The 15417-nt window shown below is 34.2% G+C and overlaps 1 protein-coding gene across 2 annotated transcripts in view; it reads right to left on the reverse strand.

Annotated features, from left to right (window-relative positions):
• The window catches only part of TMEM26 (transmembrane protein 26), a 47749-nt gene that overhangs the window by 4505 nt on the left and 27827 nt on the right, over positions 1 to 15417 (reverse strand). For both annotated transcript variants that reach the window (XM_042908284.1, XM_042908283.1), the window contains exon 5: positions 2328 to 2404. In XM_042908284.1, the coding sequence (XP_042764218.1) occupies positions 2328 to 2404 (77 nt within the window). The remainder of the gene's footprint in view (positions 1 to 2327; positions 2405 to 15417) is intronic.

The raw sequence follows: 15417 nt of genomic DNA on the forward strand, positions 1-15417 counted from the left end.
CCTCAAGCCAGATAGACTGGCTGCCTCGTTTTTTTTTAGCAAGATTCTGGCCAAGTTACTTAACCTTCCTGGGCCCACTTCTTCCTGTGAAAACTGAGGTAACAATGAGGTCTGTGAGGAGAGGGGCCCCTATTCACCAGTTCTTTTTGTTTCCACTATCTCCTCTCTGATTTCTCACTTCTCTCTTTCCCTTTGGATAATGAATGACTTATCTGACTGCTGAGTTTGGGAGACAGAACAGAGTATAGATACAAGGCCCAGAGCCTTCTGTATCCTCCCTTTGGGATCTACCTGTTTCCTGGTTGACTTAGTCAGCCATATGTATAAACTATGTTGTGGAAATTCGAGTGTTTATAATTCAAATTGAAACTCAATTCATGTTGAACATATTTTTCTAATGGTGGGGGGACAAAAGCCCAAAATAAATGCCATTCTTATTTCATTTTGTCTAATGCCTTATGGTTTTGTTTCACAGTTTACAAGAAACACTGGATATAATTACTGATTTTCCAGTTGAACAAAAGGAGGCCCAATCAACAGATGAACCTTTTTGTTTTAATTTCTAAAATGCTAATTTAATTCAAGGTCAAGGGCATAATATAATCCTTTATAATAATGAAGCCTTCCATTTGGAATTTTCAAACAAAGAATGCCTTCGTCTACTGGAGCCTGCAAATATTATGAAGCTGCTTTGATATGGGTGAACATAATGTACTGTTTGTTGGAAAATACAATAGTGATTTAGTCAGAAGTAACATTTGGTCTTTGTTTTTCAAACAGCTGCATAACATTATCACCCCCGAAAGTTTACAGAATTTCTTTCCCAAATAAAAATTTTCTTAGCAAGTCTATAAACCACAAGATAGGGAAGGGTGAGGATCAGCAGAGTGAATGACAAAAGAAAAACCAACATAAGATCAATAGTGGCCTCTCCTAAGATGTTAAGGTCAGGAAATGGTTCTGAAGGGACCTCCTAAGACTGTTATTCAACATCTAAAGTGATGGTACCTTATATTCTGTTGGGAGACACCACTTGATCAATAAGTATAGACTGGGCACATTATGACAAAATGTGTGTGTGTGTGTGTGTGTGAGAGAGATGTGTGTTACTGGCAAAAATTTGTTTGTAATTATTAATTACTAATGAGATTTGGGGTATTTTTAAAAAGCCACAGTCATTCTTTCCATCTACTCTGGTGACAATTTTGTTTCATAAAGTGGTTGCTAAATTCTAAAATTACCTCTGAAAGTTCTGGGCCTATTAACATAAGCCAAAAAAAGATGCAGAGAAAATTAAAAATCCCTATTTTAGATTAATTCTAATCCTGATGCCAGTGGGTAGGGTGCCATAAAAAAGAAGTTAGGTTTAAGGAAAATGTAATTACTAAATCCTAGAATTTCTTCAGAGTAAAGTGGCATCCTGGAGAATTCTCAAGTCAGAATTCCAGGGATCCTTCCTAGAAGTTAAGGGATGACTCCAGATCAATGCTGTCCAATTGAAACTTCTGTGATGGTAAAAATGTTCTGCTTAATCCACTGCCTACCACAGCAGCCACATGTGGCAGTGGAGCACTTGAAATGAGGCTAGTGTGACTGAGGAACCGAACTTTGGATTTTGTTTAATTTTAATTAATTTTCATTTAAATTTCAATAGCCACATGTAGCTAGCAGGTACCATAGTGGACAATGCAACTCTAGGTTAGTATGATATGCTTAGAAAACAGTTTCTTCTTGCAAAGTCTCAGGAGTTTATGTATTTATTAAAATAAGGCCAATGGAATTCCAAGGACTACTTCTAAGAAGAATTTTAATTTTCCATGAGACCCCAGAACTGCTCTTACTCCCTTGTGATGTTCTGACAAAGGGACAAAAATGAGCTCCTAAAATATCAAGAAGGAATATTTATATTCCAGCAAATGCGCTAAGCATTTTACAAACCATACCTTATTTAGTCATCACAAGAACCTTCAATCCTAGCTACTATGATTATCAGCCCCATTTCATCGGTGAGAAACTGAGGCACAGATGTCTTAACTAACTTGAGGGAGATTTTCCAACTCATACATGATAGAACCACTTTTGAAGAGAATGTAAACCTGTGCTCTGGTAACGTTCAGTTATCTCCCGCTCACCATGTAACAGGGTGGATCCACTAGTGTATTTCCTGAGTTTCAGTTGACTTTTCTTCTAAACTGAACTGGAATTAACATTGGGATATCAAAATGATTAAAATGATAATCCTCTCAGATGCCTCCTTAGCTTTTTTACAGTTTTTAATCGAGAGTTAATCGTTTTCTGTTTCTTTGAGCAAACATCAAGACATTCACCTGCCAGGTCAAGTGGAAACTGCAGCATGCTCCAGGTCCATATAACAAGGATGGCATAGACTAGGGCAGGGCTATTCCTAAAATGCAGACATAATTTTAAATTAGTAATAAAAATATGATCATTTTTAAGAAATAATTTATCTTTTTTTCCATATTTGAGTATGCACTAATAAACCTCTTGAGACTTGTCAAAACATCTTGGTGATATAAGAAACCCATGAAACTCCATGCATGATTATGATGGAATAATGAGGAAGTAAAAAAAAACAAAACACACAAAGCAAAACTGACACTTAAAATCCAACTCCCACATGTGCCAACATCTGTGTAAATCATGGCAAAGCCTCTTTGTCCCATATTGTTGTCTTTAGTTTTACAAAATCATGGAAACATTATTGGAGATAAATGCTAAGAATAATGTTAGACATCGACTCACAAATTCAGAGGGCTGATTTCAAGAATTCTCAAGAAAAAGTGAGAAATTTTTTGGTAAGATCATGAGACTCTAACTTAAAAATATATCTCACAAGGACTGGATGATGATCAACAATGAAAAGCTCAGCATATAAAAGAAAACTATCTTCAGGTCAGAAAAAAGTGGAAAGATAAATCCAATAATCAAAAATTTACACTAGAATATGTAAGTCAAGGAATATGAGAGTTTCTTTCACTATTGTATCCCCAGGGCCTAAAACAGTGGCTGGAAAATAATAGACTCTCAACAAATATTTGTGGAAGGAATTGTTGAATGTACAGAAGAAGGATCCATACTTGGCAAATATACAAATGTCATCGACCTAAAAGAATGGTCTTGAATACTGAAGTCAGAAAGAATAGATGTTATAAAAATACAAAGGATACTATAGAAATGTCAAAGTCGATTTTTTTTAGTGAAAATACAAAGGAAGTTATCAATTTGAGATTAGTGGTATTATAGCAGATTTGATTGCCAACTTCTCTGTCAGGAGGGATTTTAATGTTGGAGAGGAATAGAAAGGCATTAGGGAAGAGTAGTTGAAACCAAAAGAAATGAGGTGATTGTAAAAGATATCTTTAAATGCTTCAAGTATTGAGGCCCTGAAAAATTAGATCTCAAAAACTATGAGCCATCATTATCTTGGCAGTTAATGGCAGAGACAAGGGTGGAGACAAAAAAAATAATAAAGTCTTAATTTTCAAAATGAAGCAGAAGTGTATCTTAAAATACAAAAGGCACACTTACTATTAATCCCTAGTTAGGTTATATAAGTGATTATTTAGAAGATTTCTGAAAGCCCTTATGGAAGACAGTAATTACTAGGAATTAGCACAGCTTCCTTGAGAACAATTGCACTCAGTAAATACTAAGATCATTCTCTCTCTTTCTCTCTTCAATAGAGTTAGGATTACCAAAGAAGTAATGATAAATAAATCAATATCAGACATTTGGGTTTAAATAAGGCTTGTAAAAAAAGCCTCCCACAGTGTTCTTATTAACAAGATTAAGAAATGTTCTGGGTGTGAGCACAATTAGGTGGATTTCTAAATCTGTAAATGACTCCCCAAAGGGAGCTCTCTGAGGGTTGCTGCAGGCTCTGTCTTTGATTCTGTTCTACTTCACATTTCACCAATGACTTGGTTGCACATTGATGGAAGGCTTCTCATATACACATAAGACATGGAGGTTGGATGGGAAACCATTTCCCCAGAAGACACAATCAGGATCCTAAAAGATCTTGTCAAGTTGTAACTGGATGACCTAGAATAGGATAGAAGAGATACCATTTCACAGCAGCCACCATAAAGAAAGCTCAAGGATTTTCCCTTACTATTATCTAATTATAAGTCCACAGTGTGAGATTATCGGTGATTTTCCAAGATCAAATGCAATCATAGGTCTCTTCATAAGAAGTATAAAGTCTAGAATTTTAAGTGGAGATACCTAGGGAATGGAGTCTATAACTTTTCCATCTTTGCAATGTCAATGTCTATATATAAGAGACCTCCAATAAGTTCCTGAAGTTTTAAACAATTTTGCCACAGTTTCTGAAGCTCATACTATTTCAGGAAGTTTTCTAAGGGTTTCTAAGGGTCACACTCATATCAATTCTACAAAATAGTTACACTTATCCCTATTAGACCAGTGAGGAAACTGAGGCACAGAATTGTAGAAATTTGTCCAAAGTAATGTGGTTATAAGTGTTGGAAGCAGAAATCAAAACTAGACAGCTGGTTTCAGCATCCGCCCTTTTAACCATTGTGCTAAACTTATTTACATAAAGGAAACAGAAAGTTTTAGCCTGCTATATTCTATAATGTTCAGAATATATCTGAAATATTAGGTATTGTGCTTCATGGTTTAGGAGGAAAGTTTATAAAGTTTTTGGTCCAAAGGAGAGAGACTAGGATGGTGAGAGATCTTAGAGCCATGTTCTATGTGGGATAGTTCAAGAAACTAAAAACAAGACAAGAGTCCCTAAAAACTTTATTTCACATACTTAAAGGCTATCATGTGGAAAAGGAATTAAACATTTCTTGTGACTTCAGAGGGCCAATTCAGATTCAAAGGATTTTAGTGGCACCTATAAGAATCCAAATTTTATCACAATAGAGAAAAGTACTTTCTAATAATATCAAGTCAAAATGGAATGAGATGGCCTGGGGTTAGTATATTCTCTATTAGTGAAGATTTTCAAAGAAAGTCTGGACAAAAACTTGTTGAGAAAAAATTCTGGAGAGGATTTTGCAACAGATGTAAAATAGATTGTTCAATAGACGACAACTTTTGAAGTTTCTTCTAATCCCAAACTTCAATAATTCTACCAAAAACTCATGTGCAATTTGTCTGCCAGACAGCAGAAAGCAATGGTGAAGCATGAGGTCTGGTGTTGGGTTGCTGGAGTTCAAACACCAGCTCCAGCCCTCACTAGAGAGATAGGATGTGGGCCTCCAATCCCAGAATATTTACTGACTACATGAACATGAACAAGTAATTTCACATCTATATGCTTTAGTTTACCTGTCTTCAATACGAAGATAACAATAATAATAACTACTGGATTTTACAGCATAATTTCATTAGGTATGTTGTTAAAATATGTTAAACATGTAAAGCTCTTAGAACAGCACTTGAAACAGACTAATTATGCAGGCATTATTTTTTTTTTATTATCTTATAACCTTGAGACTTTCTCAACTTCTCTCGCCTGCCACAGTTCAGCTTATAAATGGTGATAATGATAGTATCCCCCTCATAGTCTATTATAAAGACTAACTTATCACAATTAAAACCCTTAAAACAGTACTTGGGTCACAGCAAGAGATAAATAAACATTATCTAGTAGTAGTAGCAGTAGTAGTAGTAATACTAGCAGTAGTAGTAGCAGTAGCAGCAGTAGTAGCAGTAGCAGCAGTAGTAGCAGTAATACTAGCAGTAATAGTAGCTGTAGTAGTAGTAGTAGTACTAGCAGTAGTAGTAGCAGTAGCAGCAGTAGTAGTACTAGCAGTAGTAGTAGCAGTAGTATCAACAGCAGTAACAGCAATGGTAGCAGTAGTATTTTTATTATGTTGAACATATTTCTTAAACTCTGTGTTTTAATTCTATCATTTCACAAACTAGGGATAAATAATAAATAAATCCTCGCCCTATGTAAGCCAAATTCTAACCTTACAATAATAAACATATATCTTGCATATACAAGTATCTGAGTATACACAAAATATGGGGAAATGTGAGTGTTGAGAAACATATTAGTAAATTTATCAAAAATAACTTTGGAAAAAATGGCCAGAAAAATTTTGAAGCAGATAAATTTGTATTAAGTCAGATAGTAAAAGTTACTCAGAAAGGTTAAAAGGAAAGTAAATAAATCATTGAGCTTAAATGGCAATCACTCAAAATTTGTAAAGGAATTTTGGAGTGAATTTATCCAACATCATCTCCATTGTCTAACTGTCTCCCCTAATTGTCTCACCTCATTTTCTCATGTGTAATGTCTTCATAAATGTCAACTGAGAAGCTTGTAAGCAGACACTGAACTCTATTCATGAAGAGACAAAAGATCTTGACAAATATAATTATAGATGTGAGTATCACTTCTCCACCTGGAAAGTTAGGGGGATAAAAGACTGGACTTTGGTAGATCAGTGCACCAAATCTACTGGATGAAAAGTAAAAACAGAGTCATACATTGCTAATTTGTTTAACGATTTCTTTTTGGAAGTGTAAATGTTCCTGTAGATAAGAGATCAATGGATAGAATTCACCTAGTTTTTAGAAAAGCATCCAACAAACCTCTTCAGAAAAGGAAAATAAAAATAAAGGAGAGAGAGAAAAATAAGGTGAGAAAATTAAGTATTAACCTAGCCCAGAAAAAATATTTTACCAAGCAAAAAGAGCTAAATGGGCAGAAAACACAGTGTAAAAATAGGAAAATTCTCCTTTGTGTGGTCAAATATAGTGAAATAACTGTAATGTTATGAGAATAGAGTTTTTCTCTTTAAAAATGATCTGTGTTCAAAAAAAGACTGTACATTAAAGATTATTTCTAAATGTGTGAATAACCAGTTAACTCTTCCTGGCAATGATATTGAAATTCAGAATTGTTAAAAATGTTGGAGGATGGCTATAGCAGAGTGAAAAGGTCAGCAAAACCTCTCTACAACAAACATACATACTAGACAAATTGTCAAAAACAACCACTTCAGATCTCTGGAAATCAACCAAAGGCAAACAACAAATTGAGTAACATTTATTTATGAAAAACTGGTGGAGCTTCGGTTAAGAATAGTGAGAGTCTGAGGTATTCTTGTCCATGGATTTTCACACCCCTCCAGCCTGGATATATCAATGAAAAATTGCACTAGACAGAGTTAAACAGGCGAGGAAGACTTTATTCAACTCTGTTGAAATAAGAGAGAAATATTGAGTTCACCCCTACTGAAACAAAAGGCAAGAGAGATTTTAAGCACTGACGCGAGTTAGTGCAAAAGTACTAGAGGACATTAGAAGGGGAGATTGGTCAACATGATTAGACTATTTGTGTTTGCTAATTGGCTACTAACAAAACTGATTTCTAACTTCTAACCAAGTTAGGCTTCTAACACCCCAAAGAGACCAAGAGATAGGGGTGCTATCTTTTTTGATGATCACATTTCAAAGGGACATCTTCTACATCCATTACAAAGATATTCCTGGATAGTAAAACATGAAAGAGGCTAGGAGAAGACTTAATCTCAAAGGAGCAGAAAAAGAATTGATAATTGCAAGTTTTCTTAAGTAAATGCTATAAGGAAAGGAAGGCCAGAAGTATATACTCAACAACAGACCTTTTTAAAGTTTAGTCAAAAGGAGGGGAATGTCAATGGTGTCTTGGTCAGTCAGAATAGTAGTTTTACCAGAGAGGTCTTGACAATGAAAACCAGAGGTCCCTCATGGTCACATTGTGCTGACTTGGCTTGGAGTGATTTGTGAAATCTTATGCTTAGAGGTGTGGTCAGTAAGAGTAATGAACTTAGTTGGAAATGAATGAGAAAACCTACAGCCTTGCTACTCTGAGGTTGCAATCTCAGTTGGGGTGACTGGCAGACTAACTTGAATTTTAATGGAGAAATTTTGAAAATAAGAGCCTTAGAAGGGCTAGATAAGGTCTCTGTGTATGCCAGACATGTGCCAGGAAGATCCAAGAAAACCCAGGGGAATTAAAAGCTGAATATATATGAAAACTTTCTGAATTTAAATGTGCTATCCAACACACATACATATCCATTGGCAGAGGGTGGAGGTCATAATGGCTTGAAAGTGTTTGATCACAAATCCTGTCCAAATCATTGGCTGATTAGAGTAGGTATAACCCTAATAAGCCATGCTAAAGACAGATAAATAGAAGAAGGAGTTAAAAAAGAAAAAGGAGCAGAGACATCAGTGGCTACAATCCAATGGAAGAGAGATTCCTTAGATTAAGTTCAGGCAATTTATTCAGACAACAAAAAAATAAGAAGCCTGAGTTAAAAGGGAAGAGTCGGGATAAGATTTGGTACAAAATATAATTTAAAATGTCCAGTCACCACCAAAAATGTAAAACATGCAAAGAAACAGTAATGTGTAACCTATACTCAGGAAAAAAAAAATCAGTAGAAATTGGGGTCTAGAAGGGTGCTTGGGTGGCTCAGTCTGTTAAGCATGCAGCTCTTGATTTGTCTCAGGTCATGATCTCACTGTTTATGGGATTGAGCCCCGTGTCAGGCTCTGTGCTAACAACACAGAGCCTGCTTAGGATTCTCTCTCCCTCTCTCCCCACCCCCACTCTTTCACCCTGAAAATAAGTAAATGAACATCAAAAAAAAAAAAAAAGAAATTGGGGTCTAGGTGTTGGAATTAGCAGACAAAGGCACCAAAGTAACTATTATAAATATGTTCAAAGAATAAAATAAAACTATGTTCCATGAATTAAAGAAAGTGTGATGACAGTGATTCAACAGATAAATAAAGGAGTATAAGCTGTAAAAAGAATTAAATAGAAATTCTACAGTTCAAACTAGGGGGCCCAAAATGAAAAATTCACTAGGTGAACTATATAATTTGACTGTACATATAGATTTAAGATGATGAAAGAAAGAACCAGTGATGTGGAAGATAAATCAATGAAAATTATCCAATTTGAAAAAAAAAGAGTAAAACAGATGGGAAAAAATAACAGTCTCAGAAACCTATGGACCACACTTAAACATACTTATTTGTGATAGGAGTCTCAGAAGGAGGAAGAGAGAATGAAACAGAAAACATGTTTGAAAAGACGATGGCTGAAAGTTCTTAAATTTGAAGAAAAAAAATTAATTTACAGATCCAAAATAAAAAATGTTGTAGTAATAAAGACAAACAGAACCATACCTACATACATCACAGTAAAATGAATGAAAGTCAAAGAGAAAGAGAAAATCTTGAAAACAGCAAGTTGTACTGGGTAACAACAAAGCAATGGTTAACATCTCATCAGAAATAATGAAGAAACAGTGGAATGATATATTTAAAATGCTGACGGGCACCTGGGTGACTCTTTGGGTTAAGTGTCCAACTTCAGCTCAGGTCATGATCTTGCAGTTTATGAGTTTGAGTCGTGCATTGGGCCCTCTGCCGTTAGTGCAGAGCCTGCTTCAGAACCTCTGTCTTCCTCTCTCTCTTCCCCTCCCCACTCATTCTCTCTCTCACTCTCAAAAATAAACATTAAAAATTTTAAATAAATACATAAATAAATAAAATGCTGAAGTAAAAATTGACAACCATGAATTCTCTATACAACAAAACTATTTTTGAAACATGAAGACAAAATAAACACATTTCTGGACAAAGATTGGGAGAATTTGTTGGTAGCAGATTTGCCTTAGAAAAAACAATAAAGGAAGTCTTTCAGGTTGAAAGGAAATGATACCAGACAGTAACTCACATCCACAAGAAGGAATAAAGAGCATCTTCAAATTGTAGGCAAATACAAGAGAACACATAAATGTGTGGTTATCTTTTCTTCTAATTTCTTTAAAAAAATTAAAGTCTATAAAATAATAATTATAAAACAGTATTATTTGGTTTATAACATACAAAGATGTAATATATAATACAATAATAGTAAAAAATAGGGGGAATAAATGGAGCTGTTGACTTATAGTAGAATGTGAAGATTTAAAACGTATATTGTAATGTCTAAAGTAACCAGTAAGAATACAAAAAATCAATTAAAATTGTTTATTAAAAATTTTTAGCTAGTAAGTGAGTAACATAGGAATAAACACATGAATAAAAAAGACCTAGGAAAGAAAAAACAAATAGCAAAATGGCAGACAAAAATCAACCAAATCAATCATTACATTGCATATGAATGGAATAAACACACTGTAATAAGTTGAATGATGTCTACCCAAATTTCATGTATACAAACTTCAGAATGTAATCTTATTTGGAAATAGTCTTTGCAGATGTAATCAAGTCAAGATGAGGTCATATTAAATTAATGTGAGTCTTAACCCAATGACTGGTGTCCATGTAAGGAGGGGAATATGTGGAAACACTGAAAGAAACACTGGGGAGAATGCCATGTGAAGACAGAGGCAGAGATTGGAGTGATTATGTCTACGAGCCAAGGGACACCAAGAATTGCCAGCAACCACCAGAATCCAGGAAAGAGGCACCAAACAGATCCTCCCTCAGAGCCTCCAGTAGAAACCAACCTTGCCAACAGTTTGATTTGGACTTTCAGCCTTGAGGACTGTAAGAAAATAAATTCTGTTGTTTTAAGACTTTCAGTTAGTGGTATTTTGTTATGGTAGCCCTGGGAAACTAATATACACTCCAATTAAAAGACAAAGAATGGGACGCCTAGGTGGCTCAGTCGGTTAGGTGTCTGATTTCGCTCAGATCATGATCTCGTCGTTCATTGGTTGAGCCCTATGTGGGGCTCTGTGCTGACAGCTTTGGAGTCTGCTTCTGATTCTGTGTCTCCCTCTCTCTCTATCCCTCCCCAGCTTGTGCTCTCTCACTCTCTCACTCTCAAAAATAAATAAACTTTAAAAAAAAGACAAAGATTGACTGGGACAAAAGATGCAAATCCAATTATATTTAGTCTATAAGGGACACCGTGTAGATATAAAGATAAAAAGAGTTTGAAAGTACAAGGATGGGAAAAGACATCCCATATCGTAAGAGATGATATGAAAAAGTATTGAAAAAGGAAATAGACAATTCAGTAATTAGAGCTGAGGATTTCAATGTCCCATTCTCAGTAATTTATAGAACAACTAGACAGAAAATCAGTAAGGATATAGAAGAATTAAATAACCTAATAACCAACTTGACACAACTGACATTTACAGAAAACTCAAGCAAACAACCTGTAAATATACATTCGTTTCAAATACATATAGCACATTCTCCAGGATAAGCTATATGCTAGGTCATAAAATAAGCCTCAATCAATTTAAAGGATCAAAATAATTTAAAGACTACAACAGAATTAATAGAAAACAACAGAAGGAAATTTGGGCAATCTCCATATGGAAATTAAATAGCTTACATTCTAAATAATCCATAGGTCAAATGATAAATTGCAGGAGATATTGGAAAATATTTTGAACCATATTAAATAAAAAGATAAGATATCAAAGTTTATGGGATACACATAAAACAGTGGTTAGAGGGAATTCTGTAGCTTTGAATGTCATGTTAGAAAAGCAAAAAGATCTCAAATCAATAATATAAGCTTCCATCTTAAGAAACTAGAAAAAAAAAGCAAATTAAATCCAAAGCAAGCAGAAGGAAGGGAAAATTAAACATCACAGCACAAATCAATGAAATGGAGAACAAAATAACAATAGAGAAAAATCAATGAAGCCAAAAGTTGGTTATTTTAGAACATGAACAAAATTGATAAATATGACTAAGTAAAAACACAGAAGACACAAATGACCGATTCATAATGTAAAAGGGGGCATAATAAGTGACCCTATAGAAATGGACACAAGTATAAGAAAATCATTTTATGGACAACTTTATATAAAAGACTACATAATTTATTTAAATGGGAAAATTCCTAGAAAGAAAAAAATGCAATCAAAACTAACTCAGAAATAAATAGAATAACTGAAGAGGCTTATAAATAATTATGTTGAATTAGCAATAAAATATCTTCCCAATAGAAAAACCTAGGCCCAGATGGCTTCATAGATAAACTCTTTAAAATATTTAAAGAAAAATTAATACCAATACTTTATAAAATCTTTCAGAAAATAAAGAAAGAAGGGATGCTTCCTGAGGTATTCACTGAGTGCAGTATTATCCTAATACTAAAGCAAGAAAAATATATCATTAGAAAATATTACTATAGATCAATATGCTCATGGGCATAGTTGTAAAAATTATTAACAAAATGTTAGCAAACAAATAACAGCAATACTTACAAACCATTATATACTATAATCAAGTGAGACTTATCTTGACTCAGGACATCAAGGTTGTTTTATCTTCTGAAAACTAGTTAATGTAATATACCACATTTATAGAATGCAAAACACCATTACATAATATTCTTAATAAAAATAGAAAAATCAATAAACAAAACTCAATGTCCATAAGAAAGAAAGAAAAAAAAAAGCAAGCAAGCAAGCAAGAAACTCTCAATACCCTAGATATAAATAGGAATTCCCTCCAACTGATCAAGGGCATCTATAAAGTGTATCTGTGAAAAACCTATACCTAACCACATCCTTAATAGTGAAAGACAGAATGCTTATCCTTTGTGATTGAAATGCCTACTCTTATACTTCTATTCAACATTGAACTAGAAATTCTAGCCACTGCAATAAAGCAAGAAAAAGAAATTAATGTCATGCAGATTAGAAAGAATGAAAACTATCTTAATTACAAATGGCATTAACTTACATGTAGAAAATCCTAAGGAATTTACAAAACTAATAAACAAGTTCAGCATGGTTGCTGGGTACAAGATCATAATAAAAAAAGTCAATTGTATTTTTATGTAGTAGCAATATTACATATTAAGAAATTAAGAAATTTAAAAAAAATTAAGAAATTAATAATTTTGTCAAAAAGAATAAAATACTTAAGAATAAGCTTAAGGAAAAGCATAATAAGACCCATATATCGAAAACTTCAAAACATTGATAAGAAAAGTTAAGGAACATCTAAGTAAATGATGAGATGATTCATGTTTACATATTAAAAGACTTAATATTAAGATGTCCTTTCTTCACAAATTGATGCTTAGATTTAATACAATCCTTACCAAGACTGCAGCAGGATTACTTTATAAAATTTGACAAACTGATCATCAAACTTAAATGGAAATACAGAGGACCTAGAATACCCAAAAACTTTTTATAAAAGGACAATGTTAGAAGACTTATAGCATCAAGTTTCAAACTTATCATAAAATTCCAGTATCACAATAGTATGTTATTGGCATAAGGATAGATAATATAGAGCAATAGAACACAATAGAAAATATAAGAAAACTCTTACAGATGTGGTCAGTTGATTTTTGACAAAGATATCAAGGCAATTTAGTAGGGAAAGACTTTTCCACAAATGGTGCTGACATAATTGGTCTCAGCTAGGACAAAATAATGTTCTGGTACAATGCCAAAAAACAACAACAAAAAAAGACAGAACACAAACTTAGATCCTTATATTACACCACAAAAAAGTTAAGTCAGATTATTATACATGGAAATAGCTCCAGTTTTGATGAGGAAAATATTTCCTAGATATGGCACGCAAAGCACTACTTAAAATAAAAAAATTGATATGATACATTATCAAAATTTTTAAAAATAGTCTTTGAATGACAAAAAATGAAAGAAAGCTGTATACTTGCGGGGAGGGGGGGAAATTACATTTATGTACCTAAAGAAGAACTTGTGTCCAAATATAAATAATATAAAGAACTCTTACAAATCAACAATAAAAAATCAATTGAACAAAAAATGGATGAAAATTTGAACAGACACTTCACTGAAGAAAAATATAGGATTAGCTAATTAGCACATAGACAGATGCTCAACATGTTTAGTCATTAGGGAAACAGAAATTAAAACTATAATATGGGGGCATCTGGGTGGGTCAGTCTGTTAACCCTCTGAATCTTGATTTCAGCTCAGGTCACAATCTCATGGTATGTGAGATGGCGCCCTCCATGCTGTCAGTGTGGAGCCTGCTTGGGGTTCTCTCTCTCCCTTTCTCTCTGCCCTGCCCCTGCTCTCTAAATAAATAAATAAATAAATAAATAAATAAATAAATAAATAAATTTTAGAAACCTACAACATGTTGTATGGAACCACAAAAGACCCTAAATAGCCAAAGTAATGTTGAAAAAGAAAATCAAAGCTGGAGGCATCACAATCCTGGACTTTAGCCTGTACTCCAGTACAGACTGTAATCATAAAGACAGTATGGTATTGGCACAAAAACAGACACATAGAATAGTGGAGTAGAATAGAGAACAAGAAATGGACCCACAAAGGTATGACCAACTAATCTTCAACAAAGCAGGAAAGAGTATACAATGGAAAAAAAAAAACACAGTCTCTAGCAAATGGTGCCAGGAGAACTGGACAGCAACATGCAGAAGAATGAAACTGGACCACTTTATCAGACCATACACAAAAATAAATTCAAAATGGATGAAAGGCCTAAATGTGAGACAGGAAAGCATCAAAATCCTAGAAGAGAAAACAGGCAACAACCTCTTTTACCTCAGGCATAGCAAATTCTTACTTGACACGTCTCTGAAGGCAAGAGAAACAAAATTAAAAATTAACTATTGGGACCTCATCAAGTAAGAAGCTTCTGCACAGCAAAAGAAACAACAAAACTAAAAGACAACCAACGGAATGGAAGAAGATATTTGCAAATAACATATTGGGTAGAGGGTTAGTATCCAAAATCTATAAAGCACTTACGAAACTCAACACCCAAAAAATCAATAATCCAATGAAGAAATGAGCAAAAGGCATGAATAGACACTTTCCAAAGAAGACATCCAGATGCTCAACATTGGCTCATCATCGGGGAAATACAAATCAAAACTACATTGAGATACCACCTCACACTGGCCAGAGTGGCTAAAATTACCAATTCAGGAAAGAACAGATGTTGGTGGGGATGGAGAAAGGGGAACTCTTTTGCACTGTTGGTGGGAATGCAAACTGGTGCAGCCACTCTGGAAAACAGTATGGAAGTTCCTCAAAAAATTAAAGATACAACTGCCCTTCAACCCAGCAATAGCACTACTAGGAATTTATCCAAAGAATATAGGAGTGCTGATTCATGGGAGAACATGTACCTGAATATTTATAGCAGCACTATCAACAATAGCAAAATTATGGGAAGAGCCCAAATGTCCATCAACTGGTGAACGGATAAATAATAAGTGGGATATTTATAAAATGCAATACTACTTGGCAATGAAAAAGAATGAAATCTTGCCATTTGCAATGACATGGATGGAACTGGAGGGTATTATCCTAAGTGAAATAAGTCAGTTAGGGAAAGACAGATATCATATGTTTTCACTCATATGTGGAAGTTGAGAAACTTAGCAGAGCA

Source organism: Panthera leo, chromosome D2 (assembly GCF_018350215.1).
Source record: "Panthera leo isolate Ple1 chromosome D2, P.leo_Ple1_pat1.1, whole genome shotgun sequence".
Classification (NCBI taxonomy): Eukaryota; Metazoa; Chordata; class Mammalia; order Carnivora; family Felidae; genus Panthera; species Panthera leo.